The 21,051-nt window shown below is 44.5% G+C and overlaps 1 protein-coding gene across 1 annotated transcript; it reads left to right on the top strand.

The window, feature by feature from the left end:
- The first annotated feature begins 5,804 nt into the window (after positions 1-5,804).
- LOC138775741 (uncharacterized) lies at positions 5,805-14,260 on the top strand. Its single transcript, XM_069956018.1, has 7 exons — positions 5,805-5,849; positions 6,199-6,682; positions 9,150-9,983; positions 10,253-10,366; positions 11,381-11,428; positions 12,963-13,104; positions 13,626-14,260. The coding sequence occupies exons 2-7, from the start codon at positions 6,200-6,202 to the stop codon at positions 14,258-14,260; spliced, it is 2,256 nt and encodes a 751-aa protein (XP_069812119.1). The 5' UTR covers positions 5,805-5,849; position 6,199.
- Positions 14,261-21,051: the final 6,791 nt, after the last annotated feature.

Genomic DNA, 21,051 nt, shown 5'->3' with positions numbered 1-21,051 from the left:
GACGTCGGTAGCCAAAAGACTTTTCCTGTCCGGGGCACTGGCCCGAATCTTAATGCTTAGCGACATCACTGGGTCGGGCCACATATAATGCGGGTCACTGGGTGAGGTGGGGGCCGCAAACTAGTGTCCCGAGGGCCGCGAGTTTTGAGACCCCTGCTTTAAACGCGAATTAAGAAATGTGTGTTGCCCATAGCAACCAATCACAGAGCAGCTTTCATTCTCCACAGCCATCTTCTGCACTGTGGTTGCTATGGGCAAACAAGGACGAGCAATTGGCGGAGAAAGGACTAATAGACGCTGCCGGATATCACCGATACGCTGTAGAGCTGCTGCCAGCCCCAATTGTTTCCTTCTGAAAGTCACATGACCAAAAATGTCATCATGGCGATGCGAGATGTAATTCGACACAATGTTGTCACCACATAATAATGCAATACTCACCGCCTGCTGCAAAACTACAACTCCCAGCATGCCCTGAGGTAGTTTTGCAGCATCTGAGGAGCCAAAAGCTGCAGAACACTAATATAACCACAATAGAATGATTATACATCAGCTTCGATGACATAATAATATAACATAGAGGGGGAGGGGCTTCAGAGCAGAGTCTAGTGCTCATACATTATAACCTGTACATTATAAGCAGGAAACTCACTACCTACCTCACTCAGCAGCGTACAAGATGGAAATAACACGGTTGGAAGGAAGCGGCTCGTTGATGGCTAACAGGCCGTGACGTCATTAAATGGTTCCTTACGTCCGATAAGGATTGTGGGAGTTGTGGTTTCCCGCTCTTCGATGAGACGTAGAGTTCCCGCCTACCAGCCGCGCGACGTAACGAGCCACTGCCAATCAAACGCTTTGGCGCCTAACAGAGTGAAACCACATTCCCCAAAAGCGCTGCGGCGACGGGCAGGGCGTGGTGACGTCCACCTCGCCGCCGCAGCCAATCAGCGGGCAGAGGCAGTGTTGTTCCCTCCAAGCTGCACGCTGGGTGTCTGGGGCAGGTAATGTGAGGGGCGCAGACCCCGCTCTGTCATCTCCTCACAGGAGGGGCTCATGTGTGACCGCCATTACCCTGGTGTACACAGCAGGGAGGTGTGTGTGAGCCCTCACCTGATTGTACCGCAGCCTCCTGTGTAACCGGGGGGTCCCGAGTCTCTGTGAGGGGGAACACGTGACTGACCTGTGTAACAGGGGGGCTATAGCTAATACAGGGGATATTCATCTCTTATAGGGGGGCTATAGCTAATACAGGGGTATATTCATCTCTTATAGGGGGGGCTATAGCTAATACAGGGGTATATTCATCTCTTATAGGGGGGGATATAGCTAATACAGGGGTATAACCATCCATTATATGTATAATATGTGGGGCCTATAGCTAATACAGGGGTATAACCATCCATTATATGTATATGGGGGCTATAGCTAATACAGGGGTGTAACCATCCATTATATGTATAATATGGGGGGGTTATAGCTAATACAGGGGTGTAACCATCCATTATATGTATAATATGGGGGCTATAGCTAATACAGGGGTATAACCATCCATTATATGTATAATATGGGGCTATAGCTAATACAGGGGTATACATCCATTATATGTATAATATGGGGGCTATATGTATACAGATGGGTATAACCATCATTATATGTTAAGAATAATATGGGGGGGGGGGTTTATAGCTAATACAGGGGTATATTTTCCCTTATACAGGGGCTATAGCTAATGCAAGATAAACCATCCATTATATGTATAATGGGGGGGCTATAGCTAATGCGAGATAAAACCTCCATTATATGTATAATGGGGGAGGCTATAGGTAATACAGGATATGACCATCTATTCTATGTATTATAGGGGCTATATATAAGGGCCCGTTCACTACAGATTCGGCGCGGAGATCCTGCTTGGATCCCCTGCCTGCCCGAGGCCTTCCCATTGAAAGACTTAGCAGAAGGGATTCGGGACGGAGTCCGCGGGCAGGGGTTTCTGAGTGAATCTTCTTACCGAATTCGAAGTTGAACGGCCCTGATATAGGGAATATGACCATCCATTATATGTATTATGGGGGCTATATGTAATACAGGGATATGACATCCCTGTATTATAACCCTCCATTATATTTATTATAGGGTGGCCACAGCTTATAACAGATATATAACCATCCTTTATATTTTTATAGGAGGCTCAGCTAATACAGGGTAATAGCCATCCATTATAGGGGGAGGGGTTTTCAGCTAATACAGACTTATAACCATCTATTATATGTATAATATGGGGGGGCTATAGCAAATACAGAGATATGTATTATAGGGGGCTACAGTATTTGGTACGCTGCCAATTTTGCAAATTTTCCTATCGTAGGTACACCTGTGATAGACAGAATCTATAAAGAATATTCCAGCAGATGTGGTTGGTAAATAACAGAATGTACACCTGCCTGGGATAAACATACATCTATCCTAAGAGAATAAGTAGGAAAATACTTAAAGTGACTGTACCCCAGGCCTAGCTGAAGCACTGTAGGCGGGCCGACCCAACCTTAGTGGGAAAAACCCCAAGCCCCTCCAAAAAGCATCCAGTACCAAAATTACAATATCTTCACCCTGTCCACTACTGAGATACTCACAATTTTTTCACCTTTGATGACACTAGCTACAGGCAACTTAAAGGTACAGCGATGGGCGCGATTTGTGCACCCTCCTCCGGTGGTGGGTGGACCAAATTGTATTCACTGATAGTAACATCCACTTCACAAAGCACATTTTATTTTTTATTTTTTTGAAAGGAGGCAGGGAACTTCTTGCACAGTTTGTTTCTCATTTAAACAACAATCAAATCAGTATGTATTTCACCTCTGAGGTGGGGGGGGGGGGGGGGTAAATTTTCTAGTCTTACTGAGGAATATAATGGGCTGACAAAAATGTACCGCAAGGATGCAGCAACCAATAATGTACTACTAGAGATGAGCGAACCTGGAGCATGCCCGAGTCAATCCGAACCCGAACGTTCGGCATTTGATTAGCAGTGGCTGGTAAAGTTGGATAAAGCCCTAAGGCTATGTGGAAATCATGGATATAGTCATTGGCTGTAACCATGTTTTCCAGACAACCTTAGAGCTTTATACAAGCTTTATACAAGTTCAGCAGCCACCACTAATCACATACCGAACGTTCGGGTTCGGATTGACTCTAACCCGAACCCGGTTCGCTCATCTCTATGTACTACATTGAAAAAGTTGTCATCCAAGGACTCTGAGATTTGGAATTCCAACTGGTCAATACCTCAGGGCTCGCCGTTATTGCTTCAAAGTTTTTAACTTCATTAAAGAAAGTAAAAAAACTACAAAGCTGCTTTAAAGCACAAGGCTATCCAAGATCAACCCTTACATTTAAGGCATTTAAGAGAGCAAAAGAAATAACAAGGAATGAGCTAATAGGAGAATGTTAACAGACCTATACTTCGAAGAAGATCATTAGATGAATCAGCACCTATGACCAATGCGCACAGGAGGTCACTCATATTATTCGCGAATACTGGCCAGTGTTGCGTGCGGACAAAGATGTGCATGTTGTACTTAATGACCACCCCAACATCACCTATCGCAGAGACAGACACCTCAAGGATATGCTAGTCCACAGCTACTTAAATTACAAAAACACTCGCACGACGACAAGACCAACGGTGAAGGGTGCGCACCCTTGTGGTCGGTGTTCCTTTTGCAAATTTCTACCTCATAGGACGGAATTCACAAACCCTGTAAATAGTAGAGTGGAAAAACTGCAAAAGTAGAGGAGTCATATATGTAGCGTTTTGCACTTGCCCCAAAATTTCCGTAGGCAAAACTTAACAACTACTACGACTAAGAATTTGCAATCATGTCAGCAATGTTACGACAGGAACAGATACAGCATTGGCACAATATATTAAGGACATTCATAGTAATAATATAAGCGTACTTACCTTCTTTGGTCTACGGAAAATGTCACATAAATATTGAGATACAAACATACTACAATCATATTATTTGCATTACCAGTATTTGAATGTACATAGTACTGGGCCTAGGGAATGTATTTCCTCTTAAAGTCCTAATACATGTGCACTTGCAGAGACTTGGCAGAAATATTGTTAAGTCTAATTACATGCGCATCATAAGTAAATTGGTTCAGGATTACTTCCAGGACCAGATACATGCGCAGTAGAACAACTACAACAAGAAATTCTTACTGAATGTCCAGAAACATGCGCACCTTCTGCAATACCTGCAGGATTTTCCGACTACGTGCTAACGCAGGTGCAGTCCTTCATGTGCCTTCACTTCCTACACAAATCACAAAACTTGCACATTAGCAATGAATAGTCTGAAACTACCTTAACCCCTTCACGTGAGCAGAATTTTAATAAAACCATGTTACATGTTGCACTCTTGTAAAATATTTTCAAAACTTGACGTTAAGGGATACATCAAGTAACAGTCACTGATAGGCTTAAATTGATTGTCAATCATTCAGGAGTGATATTCCGATATTGCCATTATCACACCATAAACATACATTATAAAATGTCAGCATCCACGTGGCTAGCTTACTCTTTGCAAAATCTTCTTTGAAAAAAGCTGCTGTTGGGTGGTAACGTCGGGCGTTACTACAGTGCCGCGGAGATTCAAAAATTTTCAATGGTCCATGCATGATATTGAAACATCATGCCGGATAAGTAAACTCTTCATTACAGGCTTTCCCCGTCTTTTAGGTCTGCAAAATTACAGACGTGTGATAGCCTAAGGATATTGAAAAGAAAAAAAATTATATCACCTGTCTGGCGCCGGCACAAAGATTCCGAGGAGTGGTCCATTTTTTAAAATCACTTGCGTAACTTTCTTCATATGCAAATCAGGCCACTCTATGCACTGGAGATGGGCCCGCTGGCCCCAGTGTACTAATATCCCCTCCCGTCAGTGACGCAGCCAGACTTGATTATGAAGGAGGGTCACCACCGAGTGGGGGGTGGGCAGCCCCATCTCCAGTGCATAGAGCGGCCTGATTTGCATGTGAAACCAGCGCAGATGGTGGGAACTGGGCAGCCATTTAAAAAAATGGACCATGTCACTGAGATCTCTGTGACGGCTCCGACCGGGTGATATAAAACCTTGTGACAGGTGCACCTTAAGTATAGCAGGAGTAATAATGTTTATACTTCTTGTGATTTGGGGGTGAGGGTGCCAGGAAATGTCCACCTTTACTAGATAAAAATATGAGTGTTGGTGTCCGGCCCTGATCTCGCTGTCTCTGTATTGTTGGTGTCCGCCTGTGGTCACTGTATTGTTGCTTTCTGGTGGTGATGAGCCAACATCGGGTAATGATGTCCATGTTTGACTGTGGGGCCAAACACTCAGCATTTATCTCTCAGCGTCTGGAGAAATTGGATGCCACCCTAGGGCTATCAGGAAAACTGGCTGTATCCATGTTTTCCAGGACTCCCATCAAGCATCATTAGGGTTTTCAGGTTTTCTCCAGACACCAGGAGTTGAGTGCCACATGGCCAAACACGGACATTTTTCTGATGTTTGGTTATCACTATTGTATGGCCATGGTCACTATGTCAGCCGTCGCTGTACTGTTGGTGTCCGGTCCTGGTCACTGCATTGTTGGTGTGCGGCCCTGCTCGCTGTATTGTTGGTGTCCACCCCTGCTCACTGTATTGCCATCTCCGGCCCTGGTCATTGTTCTGTGGTGCCCGGTCCTGGTCACTATATCGCTTGTCTTCTCTTTATAGGGACTCTGCACCTTATCTGTCAATCCTACGGATTCAGATCTGGAAGTTTCCCCGACCTTTATGAAAGGTAAGCTCCAAAACACCCCCCCCCCCCCCCCCCCCCCCCCCCCCCCCCCCCCCCAACGATACCGGCAATATGTGCGTTATTTCATAGAATTGTCAGAAAAAAACTCTGCATTAACTGGAACAGTTATGCCCCCTGTGGATCACATGGGTGTATTACAGCTGGAAATGCTGTCTTCGAAAGCTCAATCACATTGACCAATGGAGCATTTATATTCAAAAAAGGTAAATAAATGGGTGTAGATTGTAATACTTTTACAGTCTATGCGTGTCACAAACGCATGATCCATTAAACACAGGGAGCTGAATGGTTGTATGCTTCTTATTTCTGTTTTTCTCCATTTTCCTTGCAGGATGACATCTTGCATCGTGAAGGGATGTACGATAACATCCAAGAGCGATCTCCACGGCCTGATTCTTCACTCATTTCCCGATACCATTGAGAGGATAAAGTCATGGCTACTACAGACAGGACTGGACTTCCAGGACATTGCTGAAGTTTCCCAAAAAATCATTGATGACAAATCGCGATCTGAATACAGGATCTGTTCTCGCCACTTCTCTCCAGAAAGCTACACGATGGTTGATGGGTCCCAGAGGATACTAAAGAAGGATGCCGTCCCTACTCTCTTTATCCAGCCTTCTTTTCTGTCCTCTTCGTCATTGGACTCCAGGATCATCCATATTAAAACTGAAGAATGTGACTATGATTCCTCCTCACCATCTCTAGTGAGCAGCGGGACCAGCACTTCCACCAGCACCACCCCGCTGAAGGTGGAGCAGCGCTACTCCCAGTGCACAGCCACCAGTCCACTCCACCCAGACCAGGAGCAATCGGCAAGTCTCTTCAGTTTATAATCTATAATACTGGTAGGGACTGACATATATTTGGGGCTATATTATAGTCGTTATATTCCTGTATATAGGGCAGTATTATAGTAGTTATATTCTTGTATATAGGGGCAGTATTATAGTAGTTATATTCTTGTATATAGGGGGCAGTATTATAGTAGTTATGCGGTTCAGGGAAGAAAAAGCGCTGCACCTCACACCTATGGCTGATACTAGTGCCCCTAGGCTAAATAAAAAACACATCAGAATTTTGTGTATGAATTGATCAAGCCATACTGCCCCATGTACCATCGTGCAGGTATCTGATACACATGGGTCACTACACTAAGTCCACACCGTGCCAGTCAGTGGCTACCAACCCCGCAGGCGTGCACAGTCAGGGAACGGGGGCCATGGGACGGCCCCGCGACCCCCATGCCACAGGACCAGACCCAAAAACACCACACCAGAACCCGGCCAGCACCGCCGGCAGAGAAGGTCGCCCCCAAGCAGCACAAGTCTGGATAAGGAATTACACTCACCATAGCTGCTGCAGACAGAATGGGAAAAGACAGGAGGGATTAAAACCATGTGCACCCAGGTGTCTCCTGCTAATTGCGGTCATGTGGGTCTCACCAGGAGGAGTGCAAAACACGGAGAAAAGAGAGAAACAAAATGCGGTTCAGGGAAGAAAAAGCGTGCTGCACCTCACACCTATGGCTGATACTAGTGCCCCTAGGCTAAATAAAAAACACATCAGAATTTTGTGTATGAATTGATCAAGCCATACTGCCCCATGTACAATTTTAAGTTTAATCCCTCCTGTATTTTCCCATTCTGACTGCAGCAGCTATGGTGAGCGCAATACCTCATCCAGACTTGTGCTGTTTGGGGGCGACTTTCTCCGCCGGCGGTGCTGGCCGGGTTCTGGTGTGGTGTTTTTGGGCCTGGTCCTGTGGCATGGGGGTCGCAGGGCCGGAAGATGCGTGGTTAGCCACGGGAAACAGTCCCAATAGATTTACTTTGCAATAAGCTTTTTGCACCCCTATGCTGCCCTCCATTGCCTAGATTCCTTACGCACATGATCCTAGCTCATGGGTATACAGCTGACACTACACAGACTTTGGTGCTAACTCAGACCTGCTCCACAAGTTATTATAGTAGTTATATTCTTGTATATAGGAGCAGTATTATAGTAGTTATATTCTTGTATATAGGAGCAGTATTATAGTAGTTATATTCTTGTATATAGGGGGCAGTATTATAGTAGTTATATTCTTGTACATAGGACCAGTATTATAGTAGTTATATTCTTGTATATAGGAGCAGTATTATAGTAGTATATTCTTGTATATAGGAGCAGTATTATAGTAGTTATATTCTTGTATATAGGGGGCAGTATTATAGTAGTTATATTCTTGTATATAGGAGCAGTATTATAGTGGTTATATTCTTGTATATAGGGAGCAGTATTATAGTAGTTATATTCCTGTATATAGGAGCAGTATTTTAGTAGTTATATTATTGTATATAGGAGCAGTATTGTAGTAGTTATATCCCTATGTATAGGAGCAGTATTATAGTAGTTATATTCTTGTATATAGGAGCAGTATTATAGTAGTTATATTCTTGTATATAGGAGCAGTATTATAATAGTTATATTCTTGTATATAGGAGCAGTATTATAGTAGTTATATTCTTGTATATAGGAGGTAGTATTATAGTAGTTATATTCTTGTATATAGGAGCAGTATTATATTAGTTATATTCTTGTATATAGGAGCAGTATTATAGTAGTTATATTCTTGTATATAGGAGCAGTATTATAGTAGTTATATTCTTGTATATAGGAGCACTATTATAGTAGTTATATTCTTGTATATAGGAGCAGTATTATAGTAGTTATATTCTTGTATAAAGGAGGAGTATTATAGTAGTTATATTCTTGTACATAAAGTATTATAGTACTGATTGTATATTCTGGTCTATAGAGGGCAGTATTACATTGGTAGTTTCTATAACATGACAGCTTTTTAGTAATGTGTATCTGAAACATATAATCACCATCTAGTGACTTTTTCTGCATAACCCAGTGTCAAAAGGTCATTTTTACATATGCAGATTATAAGTAATGAATGGTCCTAGGAACCCTCAATAAATTGGTAATCAGCTTGTTTAAAAGGGCAAAATCCTGCTCGTTTTCTGGTGTGATTTTTTTTCTGTAACCGGTAACCTCATTGTTATTGGCCGCACATCCATCTAAACTAGAAACGTGCGGTCGATAACAATCTATTTAGGTGGCCTTATGGATTATGTAGTGATCGTTCGTGTGGCCTGGCTGCATGATTATTTGTGCCGTATAAAGCCACTACCAACGAATGCGATCTTACTGATTGTCACTCATCTGCAGTAAGAGGACCTTTTATACTGTATCTTATGAAATAATATCCAATGTTGATTGTTTTTCCTGCAGGCGGATGTCACGTCTAGATGTATTGTTACTGACTGTCCTAACTTCGTGGAGGTCCAGCATCCTGATGTCACTATTCATATGTTTCCAAATAAGTTTTCAACAGTGAAGTTGTGGCTCCAGCAGACGGGACAGAACTTTGGTGATCTAGACCTCGCTGCCCGGCAGGTTCTGGACATGAGCCCCTCGGAGAGGTTTGGGATGTGCTCTGATCACTTTGCCCCCGATTGTTACATGATCCACGGTGCGGAAGTGAAGCTCAAACCAGACGCCGTGCCAACTATATTTCCAGGCCTTCAAAGAAACATCATAAAAGAGGAGGAGGTCGAGTTACCATTTCATTCGGATTCCAGTTTCGATGGCTCGTACCCTCCCAGAGAACAGCCTGATGCGTACTCCGATTATAACCACAGACTGCGGCACATTGCCACCAACACTGACCCTTACTGGGGCGTCCGGAGCATCGGGGTGCTCACCAGACCTATACTCGTCCGAGAAGTTTCCACCTCCACACGAATGGGAAAGTTTTATAATGGTTTGAAGTCACTAACTTGTTCGGTTGACAAGGCCATTCAGTGCTCGGAGATGGAGCTTCACCATAGAGACAGTTCCTGGAACGTTAGACCCGACTACCTCTATAGGTTCGGTCCTGCTGTCCCTCCAAAAGACATGAGTGTGGGGCAGCCTGAGAGAATGGCGGCAAACCAGGAATCAGAAGAGCCAAGTCTACAGAACTGGGCGGCATTACTGCAAGGAATGACCCCAGACAACTCTCGGCTTCCAAGAAACGTCCCTGTGAAAGACAGCAGGCTATTTTTTGCCATGGAGGAAGTGATGGTAAGCCGGGGCCCTGCATGTGAATCACTACCTGACTGTTATGTATGTGAGATACAGACCTAGACAGGCAGGAATGGGAAGCCTCACAGGAGTAATGGGGACACATAGACTTGCATTCAGCTCATGCATAAGGAACCACATACAGTTGGCCTCTGTTTTTCGATTTATTTTTATTTTTTTTACCCTCATTGAAAATACAATGAGTATTGTGTTTCAGATAATTGAAGCAGTTTCCATCTTAATCCCCTCAATTTTTCTTGTATTTTTAGGTCTCTCTCATGCAGCATTTGCTTAACACACCCTTTATAGAAGAAGCCTCCAAGCTGATGACACAGAAGTTCCTGAATCAGGTCCTGGAGATCGTGGCTCTCCTGACTGGAGATGTAAGCAGCTCTTGGTAATCTGTCTACCTAAATTCTCAGAGGAAGATTTCTAGAAAAACAATTACAAAAGAAAATTCCGCAGCACACCAGCGTCAAGTGAAAAAAGAAGTGGTATTTATTGCATGTAGCAAGGAACACAAAAGGGATGCAACGTTTCTGTCTACTCCAAGACCATTGTCAAGCATGGTCTTGGAATGGTCTTGGAGTAGACAGAAACGTTGCATCCCTTTTGTGTTCCTTGCTACATGCAATAAATACCACTTCTTTTTTCACTTGACGCTGGTGTGCTGCGGAATTTTCTTTTGTATTTGTTGGGATCCCGAGCCAAAGGACTTACTCCGTATAGCACCCACTACCTGGATTCGGAAGTGCGACTTTTTCCCTTTTCTAGAAAAACCATTAGATATATTCCAGCCCCTATAGCTGATCCCATATCCACTTGGTATCTCCCAAACACAATGCATAGACTGTGTATTGACCCACTGCTCCATGCTGTGGGGAGAATTGGGGTCGCAGAGGTCGAACACCCCATTTTCACACACGTCCTGTGGATAAGTGACATGTTTTTGTTGCTAGCGTTACCCTTTAAGAAGATAGTGTCTAGCGGCGTTATGGAACCTTCTGTAAGTTTAAGATCACTATCCACATCAATGTGTACCTTCTGCCTGGCTTGTATAGAGGCCAGTAGATATAGAAGTAAATGGGGAGGTGAATCCTCTTGAGATCTCCAGTTGTACATGACTCTTCCTTCTCTAATAATTTTGTCAGAATCTTCGTTGGCCTTTTGGGGGACCTCAGTGTCAGGCATTGGACATAACAATACTGATGGGGTCTGCCCAGCTCTTCTGGACCTTGTAGTGCAGGTCACTATATAGACATGGTGAAGCTAATGTCTGACAAACCTTGTCTTGTGTTCTCAAAGGATGTGAGGAGGTTGGGGAAAGGGAAGCACCTGGGGTTAAGGCTTAAAACACTCAATAATAGTTCAATTTTTTTACCTTTCTTCCTCTATAGAAATGGGTGCTTGCAGAGAGAGATGACCCCCCTGACAGTCCAGAGGAGGTGAGTGCAGTGCCGGACATTGCCACCAGTCCCCTCATACCCAAGCCTTTCCTACTTTTTAGAGTATCAAAGAACTCATGTTATTGATAATGGAGTCCTAATTAGTGTTGAGCGGACTTGATGAACTTGTCTATCCATGTTTTTCAGCACTCCCCAAGGCAGCATCCAACTTTTCCAGCCATTGGTATTCAAATGCTGAGCGTTCAGAGAACATTGCCGAACCTGAACAGTTTAGCAACTTTGCTCAACGCTAATCATAACACGTCATAGAAACAACATTTCCACAGTAATGGACATGGACCATTTCAAAGCCAATGGAATATATGGCATCTGTGAGAGGATAGAAAGTCAAATAAGGAAATTCAGTATTCAGTTTAAACCATTGTTCCATGTAATGTAAGGGACAACTGAATTAGTGGATGATGATGTATTAGGGGGGTGAGGTATAGGTTTCATGGTAGTCAGAGGGGATTGGTTCTAGATCTCCCACATTTCCAATGGGCATCCCCAATGCTGATACAGCACATTTTAATTGGGAATAATTAAATTAACTAATTGTTCCCACATGTTTATGGAGAGAAAGGTGATCAGCCAAAATTGTCAATTTCTTAGCAAGAGTCGGCTCCTCCTGTAGGAAGATACATGAGTCGCGTTGGTGTTTCCAATGGTCTTCCTCCAAAGAGACAAATTTCTAAGGTCAGTGGGAAGAGAAGGCTATTTAGGACAGAAATAATAGGACCTTCTCCCAGAAAGCATATATGGGGGGGCAAGCAATAATAAATGTAAAGAGGCAGCAGAGACAGAGGATGGTAGCCGACAAGAGGATGGTAGGCGCTGTGGGGTAAGATGGGGCTGGTGAATTGTGTTAAGTTGTATTATTTTGTTATCTGCCGCAGGGGATACTGACAATTGATATATTTTCCCAGTCCTCGTCCTGAAAGGCTTGGAGTGTAGAAGCCCATTTCTCTCTTACCGGTATGGGGTGAGCGGCCATTGTTTCAGATGGTGAGTTTATAAGGTAGAGGCCAAGCCCTGCGACTTAAGTGTCCCGATAAGAGGAGAGGAAGAAATAAATGAGTTTGCTCTAACAATGATATATCTGGTATCTGATTCTGTAGGGCGATGCGTATTTCTAGATATCGGAAGAAGTGTGTGAGGGGTATTGTATGTTTTGAATTCCAGGTCAGTAAAGGAGATAAAGACATTATTGTTATTTAGATTTGCCAGAGTACAGATATCGTGGGTAGCCCAAAAGGAGGGGGAATCATAGCGGTTCAACCACCTCATGAGAAAATTGTCTCCGCACTAGTCTAGTAAGTTTATGGATGGAAAGTAATTTAGTGGTGGTTTCCATTTCTTGGAAACGTAGGAGACCTAGACCAGGTGACTCTCTGAATTGGGTTGTTCAAGGACAAACAATACAAACAAATACAGTCCCGTCCAGGCTAAGAATTTAGTAATTATTAATGTTAGTGAAATTTCCCTCTAAACGCTATCAGGGGTAACTCACCATTTCCCCATTTCTTTGTTGCAGGTGCCGGTAAAATGTGACGACGTTGCAATGTATTTCTCCACCGAGGAGTGGAACTACATTAAGTCACACAAAGAGCTCTATAGAGATGTGGTGACAGAGGAGCCGCAGGACCTCACCGAAGTGGTGGACGAGACAGATTCAGGTGAGACGGCCACCAGTTCCATATATGGGTCATTCCATCCAAACTGAACCTTTTCGTAACAACCGTAGCAACTAGTTAAACATTTTTTTTTAACCGCTAATTAAAAAAATGCAATTTAACCACAAAAGTTATAAATATACATTAAGACTCTTAAGTCTCAGTTTTACTAGGTTTAACTAGGTGTTACGGGTGTTACGAAAAGTTTAGTTTGGATGGAATGGCCCATATATATATATATATAAATCTATCCGGCTTAATATAATCTATGAAGCGTAAGAGTCAGATGTTCGGCCGGCTGGAGAGTGGACTGGACTTGACTGATCCACTGAGACCCACTGCAATCGATAACTCTTGACATGTAATGAGACATTACAATTGACAGTCTTTGTGACCTTCTACACCCATCATTTCATCTGTTAATTTTGGTATAACCCATTAATTGAAATAATATACTTCACCCTATGATCCTCTGACCTCACACATGTAGACATCTTGACTTGTCTTCTGCTTCCACCAAACAGATGAATCAGTAAGTGAAGAAGAAGTTAAAGAGACCACAAAACAACCAAATTCTCCAGACTGGCTGCCAGATGGCGCTGTCAGCGAGTTCAGCGAGTCCGAGGTATTGTCTGATGAAGAAGATGGAGATGACTCTACGCAAGGGGATGACGACTTATCTACAAGTCTTCCAGGTTCTTCCAGTTTACCGAAGGATGGCAGTGCATCCAATGAAAGCACTAAAATGAAGAAATACAATTTGCTACACAGGAAAGGAAGAATCTATCACTGTAAGAAGTGTGACATGACCTTCCCCAAAAGACTGGCCTTTAAAAGGCACCTTAAATCCCAGAAGCACCTGAAGAGTTACGAGGAGGAGGTGGACGTCAAGTGCGAGGACTGTGGCCAAGTGTTTGTTACCAAATCTTTACTGATCAAACATCGGGCGGAAAATCACGCGGTTAAACGCTACGCCTGCACTATCTGCGGTATACAGTACGACTACAAGTCTCAGTTCATCATCCACCAGAGAGCGCACACCGGGGAGAAACCCTTCGAGTGTGAACTGTGCGGAAGGAAATTCGGCCATAAGTGCAGTCCTGCTGGTTCACCAGAGGAGGCACACCAAAGGCAAGACCGTGTCCTGCAGCAAATGTGACCACCGCTTCGACACCAAGTCCCAGCTGGCCAGACACGAGAAGATTCACGATCATGACAATCCTATCATGTGCCGCCTGTGCGGGAAACGCTTCGCACATAAATCACATTTCATGAAACACAAGTGGGCCTTCCACCATGAAGAGGTCTGACGGCCACCAGTTTTATACTTGAGGTATTTTTTATAAAAGTTCACCACAAGTGCCGCAGTGTAGGGTACAGGCGCCCTTCTTTCCGAGGAGACATAAGACTTTTATACTGGTTTGAAGTTAGAAGTTTTCTATTGTTTATACCTCCATGATCCATAGGAAGGTGAACACCTCTCCACCTGACTCCTCTCTGACAATTTTTCTGCCCCTTTGGGCAGTTTTGTAGTTAGAGTGATTCTATATGTAGAAGCTATAGAAGGGCAGTCAGCCCAAAGGACTGTATAGTGAGTCTTCTTGTCTGAGGGTGAACCTGTATTGTCTCTTTAGTTGGGCATAGACTACGAGAGATGACTGACAGCTTGCTGCCCTGACTTCTTAATGAAAGAACAGATCCGTTACTTTTTGGAAAGAAGATAGATGGCTGCCCGACACCTCTGTCGCTACCAGGGTAAACATAGGGCTGGGCCTGTGAATATTAAAGCAGTTTTGCAGTGAAATCTTATTGATGACCTGTCTACACCCAGAACCCCAGCTGATCACTACAACTGCAGCACCTTCTTTACATACTGAATAGAAACAGAAGACCCTGTTCATTGTGTAGTGCAAATGCTGGGAACTAACCAACGCAACCACTACTTACAAAATGGAACCATTTGGGTCCAGCTCTATCCACTGTGTAGAGAGCGTGACGTGGCTGTGGTGAACATCTGATTGAGGGGAGTGTCGGGCGTATTCTGTGGATAGGCCTACAATAAGTTTTCACAAAAAAAAAACATGTCTCAAAGAGACATCACGGAACCTAATTAGTAATTCTCTCCTGTCTGTGGCTACACTGTGATTTCTGATCATGTAACCAGGAACTGCCATGTTGTGTCTGGCCATGTGACTCCCATGTGCATTGACTTTTTAGCAATTCGCTTTGCTGTCATGGCTTCTTGTAAGTCGCCTCAAAACCTCATTCACTTGCATGAGAAGCGGAGTCTCACAATCAGACAGTTCTATATGGTGGTTTCTGGTCACACCATTTAGCTTAAGCCTTGGACATGTGTTTTCCCTGTTTTTTATGCATAACGGTAGAGGCCATGTTTCCCAGTTTGTTACATGCAGGTTTATATGAGCTCCGGAGTACAATCGGTGGTCATCACCTTGGTCCGTTGTCTTACCTGTCCATTTGTATCCATTTATAAGCAGGCTCCTGGAGCGTACAAGGTGGGCAGGATTATACAGGATTATAGGACGGTTCCGTTGGGTTTTTATCCCATTCATTTCTTAGGTTTGTCTCTTGCCCATCTTCTATTTTTCATTGTAGGAGCTGAAGAGAAAGCATTTACTCCAGTATAGCACTTAGTATTGATAATCCACATAAGTTGGTGGTTGTAGACTCCGGTCAGTACCTGAAGTCAATCGTTCTTTACCTGCCATCTATACATCAGGTTAGGTGGGGTCCTTATACCTACAAAGAAGTGGCAACATAAGAGAGGAAGGTCATAGATGTAAAACAAACAAACCTCTGGCCAGGGATCAGCATTTGGGGGGCACATTCTAGAAGGGCTTTACATGGACCCCCCATAGTTAATGAATAAGGGTGGGACACAACTACCAAATGTGCATGCCAGCATAGATTATCCTGGCAGGCAGTAATGGATGAATCTATGCCCAGGATGTGAGGAAGCCGCTTTGTTGCACACATTTGCACCTATGAGATGCAGGCCTGTGGCAGCTTCTTCAACTAAATTAAAAAGTTTTACAGGCGACAGGATACACTCCCGAAGCAGGCATGCACCAGGTATGGATTTCTTCCATGCAATCAAAAGCACTGCTGGAAAAATTCTACCTGGATTGCAGCAGGAGCGGTGCAGCAGTTTTTTTTTTTTCTACAGCGTATCGTGCTGCCTGCGAAACTTCATAGTTACACTTTAACATAGAGGATGATGGTGCTTCTGTTTACATGGATTTCTCATGAAGGATTCCTTAACACTTTTTTTCCCTTCTGCGCTTTAAGGCCTTATTCAGATGACCGTGCATACTATATGTTGTTTGGGTCAGTGCACATTACCAGTGTTTAGGCATGTTCATGCGTACTGACTCATGGAATGGATAGTATGAAGGGTGGGCTCCTATACCTTTGTTCTTGACTGCTGGTGGCCTGCGGATGACATTCTTTGGGATGTCTGGGCCCTGGTCATGGCCTGGTCACACTGCACGGTTGTGTACATTAAAGGGGTTGTCCGCCTATTTTAATATATGGCTGCCGGTGCATATAAAACAATAAACATATTATCCTTACCTGACCATGCTCCTCTGGTGTCGCCAGTGTCCCCCACTGACTGCAGACAGAACAGCCCTGCGACCAATGATTGGCTGAGCGGGCTGTTACTTCTGAGACGAGTTTGTCTTGAAAGTGGAGGCTTTGCATTCAGCGGGAGACACTGGCCATACAGATGAAGCAAGGACAGGTAAGGATAACATTTATTGTTTTATATGCTCCAGCAGCAATATATTATTAAAGGAGTTATCCAGCCTGGGGGCAATTTTTTGGGGGGTCCGGGGAGGAGGTGGCTGAAATAAAAGACGTCCACTTACCTCCCCGCTTCCAGTGGCGGGTCCTGCATCACGGCGATCCGGTGCCCGGTTCCTGGCCGCTTCCGGGTGTCTGACGTTGCCCGAGACGCTACGTCTCAGGGCCGCTCGGCCACTCAGTGAAGGAGGCGGGATCCGAGCGGATCACACGGATCCCGCCTCCTTCACTGAGTGGCTGAGCGGCCCTGAGGCGTAGCGACAGACACCCGGAAGCGGCCAGGCACCGGATCGCCGTGATGCAGGACCCGCCGCTGGAACCAGGGAGGTAAGTGGACGTCTTTTATTTCAGCCACCTCCTCCCCGGACCCCCCCAAAAAAGTGCCCCCAGGCTGGAGCACCCCTTTAAAGGCTGACCGCCAGTCAACCCCTTTAAGCTTCAAACAGAACACAGATGTCTGATGAAGTCTCTGGTTGTTTTTGGCTTCCAGGTGCTCTAGTATTAGATACTGACGGCACCATCACAGTGTGTCACCGTGTATGCAGGCGACATTGACATAATTCTTCTTTGTGGGAGCCCCACCTTGATTATTAAAATCGATGGAAGATTTATACTGTAGAACGGAGGTGAAATAAAACTAATGTTAACTTGTTATATTGAGGACTGGTTTGTGTAACTCCCCTAAACACCACAGCATCAGCAATGTCTGAGCTCACAGAGATCACCCAGCACTCAGTAATGTAAGTAGATGTGTCTGCACCTTGAGAAGTGACAACCAGAGAGGATACAACAGTGGTTTTGCAAGGGATCTGCCTCTGATCGAGAGCGCAGGCAAACAGGATGTTTTCTATCAAATTAAAGGGATTATCCAAGATTTAGAAGACAATGCTTCTTTGTTTCAAAAACAGTGCCATACCTGTCCTCAGGTCATGTGTAATATTACAACTGGGCTCCATTACCTTCAATATAACTGCAATACTACAAACTGAGGAAAAGAGTGTCACTGCTTCTAGAAGAGAACAGTAATGCTTTTTTTAACTCAGGATAACACCTTTAAACTTTTAAAGCATGATTCTTTCTTCATGGCGAACAAGAAAACTTGATTTTCCAGCAGAGACCTGAAGACTGAAAAGTGGATTTGGTGGGGAAATGTGTGCAGATAAGTATAACTTGAATTGATTTTTTCAAAACTCCTTTTCAGATAATAAGAATCTGACTAGAATAAATGCGTGTACTCTGAAGGAGGGATAACGGCAAACACAACAAGATAATGGGAGACTAGAGGGACACAAACTGGTCCAGGGAAGTCGTGGGTGATACCAATTTGCAAGATATACTGTATACATATGATATACATATATATCACTCTCCCCAAACCTGTCTCTCTTTATATGTTACAAGTCTACGGCTCATGATGAGCATTGTAGTATGGCAACCATCGGAGAGCTACAGGTTGTGGAACACTGCACTATATGGAGAAATGTATTGGCCACCTCCTATTCTACCTCTAGGACACTATAGGGCATTAAAGCACTGGCCATGGTGTCAGAAAGCCCACTCATACAGTTACTTACAAATAATGAAATGGCCACAATGTTTTATTAAGGAGTAACCATGTTTTTTTATTCAACAATGAATGTAATTCATAAACTTAAAAATACTTAAAACATAACATTTCATATTCAATCAGTTTGCAAAGACTGGGTCCACAGAGTACGACCATGTGGCCATAACCCCTCTGATAGAACTTTGTGACAAGGAAAATTATTAAAACCTTCAAGGTCCATATGCCGATAACTATCGAGTATAGGTAAAAACTTTCCATCTGCCGATTTAACTTTGCATCTAATGTGTTCCAAAAAGAAAAAAATCCAAGTGGGGGATGATCTTGGAGAAAATAAAAACGATCAGGGAACAAACGTTTCATAAGGGTTAAGTCCGGTCTCATGTCCCACAGGAGGTTCATGGCTCTTACTTTTTGTTACTTCCTACATGCTAAATAATGACATTTGGAGAATTGGCCGAATTGCAATTAACTTTTGTCGTTACTAGTGATGTCACGATACCAGAATTTTGAGTTCGATACCAATACCAACTTTTTTTTTTCAATGCTCAATACCAATTCGATACTTAATAAATTATATTTAAGAAACAAAAAAACAAACAAACACAAGAATAGAAATGACCCCCCCACCACCACCACCCCCGGGTTCAGGTCAGTACGAACCAATTTATGTTCCCCTAATTTTATTACTTTAAAAATAAAGTCCCCATTATTTAAAATAAATAAAAACTTGCCCAACTCTGACTCACTTTTTTTTTTTTTATGTCTCCGCCTGTCTGGGGGTGGTGAGGGGGCATTTTTTGCGCCGTGATCTGTAGTTTTATTTAGTACCATGTTTTTATGTGGTACTGAATTGGGTGGTTTCTGCACTTGCTCGGTTTACCGTGCTTGATCAGGAAGGTGACAGGTATGGGGGTTGTAGTCATGTAACACACACTTTAGATATCAGGGGGGTGATGGAGGAGGTAGTCATGTAACACACACCTGCTATCAGGCGGGGGATGGGGTTTGTAGTAATGTAACAAACAACTGCTATCGGGGGAGGATGGGGTTTGTAGTCATGTAAAACACAACTGCTATCGGGGGAGGATGGGGGTTGTAGTCATGTAACACACACCTGCTATCAGGGGGGAGGATGGGGGTTGTATTCATGTAACACACACCTGCTATCAGGGGGGATGGGGGTTTTAGTCATGTAACACAACTGCTATCAGGGGGGAGGATGGGGTTTGTAGTCATGTAACAAACAACTGCTATCGGGGAGGATGGGGGTTGTAGTCATGTAACACACCTGCTATCAGGGGGGAGGATGGGGGTTGTAGTCATGTAACACACCTGCTATCAGGCGGGGGATGGGGGTTGTAGTCATGTAACACACACCTGCTATCAGGGGGGAGGATGGGGGTTGTAGTCATGTAACACACACCTGCTATCAGGGGGGAGGATGGGGGTTGTAGTCGTGTAACACACCTGCTATCAGGGGGGGGGTTGTAGTCATGTAACACAACTGCTATCAGGGGGAGGATGGGGGTTGTAGTCATGTAACACTTTAACTATCAGAGGGTGATGGGGGTTGTAGCCATATGACAGACACCAGCCAGCAGGGGGGATGATGGGGGTTGTAGCCATATAACACACACCAGCCAGCAGGGGGGATGATGGGGGTTGTAGCCATATAACACACACCAGCCAGCAGGGGGCTGTAGTTTCACTATTCCTGCTCTCAGGGCATGCTGACCACTGACCCAGCAGGGTGACCTGGATTTGGCTGTAGAGTAATCTGCAGGTTACAGCCCCCCTCCCCTTCCCAGTCAGAGTCAGGCCAACTATAAACCCCCCCACATTGTTAATGTCTGCTCCGGGAATTTCCTGCCGGCCCCGGCCTCCCGCCCCTCCTCACACTCCTGCTGCCCCCACCACCTCATAATCCTGTGCAGATGTAGTGGCTGCATCTCCTGCCGCCCCCTCCTCCAGCCGCCTTCTCTCCAGGACGCGCCGCTCCCTCTTCAGCCCGTGACCCTGCTCTGCCCGCAGTCATTAGCAGCCGGGGTCTGCTACACACAGTAGCTGACCCCCGCTGTATATGGAGCGGGCTCAGGAAGGGGGTAATGCCGCTGTCAGTGTGACAGCGGCATCTACTGTATAAAGTTACATAGCCGGCACAAGCAATAGCTATGTGCCAGCTATTTGAATTTGGCGCCGATGGGGGAAGAGGGTGCGCACGCCAAGGAGGTGACAGGTGGGAGCAGGGGGCGGCACACAGAGAACACGGCCGGCGCTCAGATAGCCGCCGGCCGTGTTCTCTGCACTATACTAATAGCGCAGTTTAACATAAAGTTTCAATACCAGGAAATCCTGGTATCAAACTGTTTTTCAGCCCGGAATATCGATAGTAGTATCGATATTTCGGTGCATCGTGCAACACTAGTCATTACTCTTCTCCATCCAAGTCCACCAATACCCAGCAAGAAAGCAGATAGTTATCGAGTCAAAACCCAGATTCTCACCATATACTCTTCTTGTCTGTCTTTGATCTCAATATAAAATGAGTGGCCAACTAT

The sequence above is a fragment of the Dendropsophus ebraccatus genome, unplaced genomic scaffold (genome assembly GCF_027789765.1).
Source record: "Dendropsophus ebraccatus isolate aDenEbr1 unplaced genomic scaffold, aDenEbr1.pat pat_scaffold_1988_ctg1, whole genome shotgun sequence".
Taxonomy (NCBI): Eukaryota; Metazoa; Chordata; class Amphibia; order Anura; family Hylidae; genus Dendropsophus; species Dendropsophus ebraccatus.
This window is presented reverse-complemented; position numbering and strand designations above follow the sequence as displayed.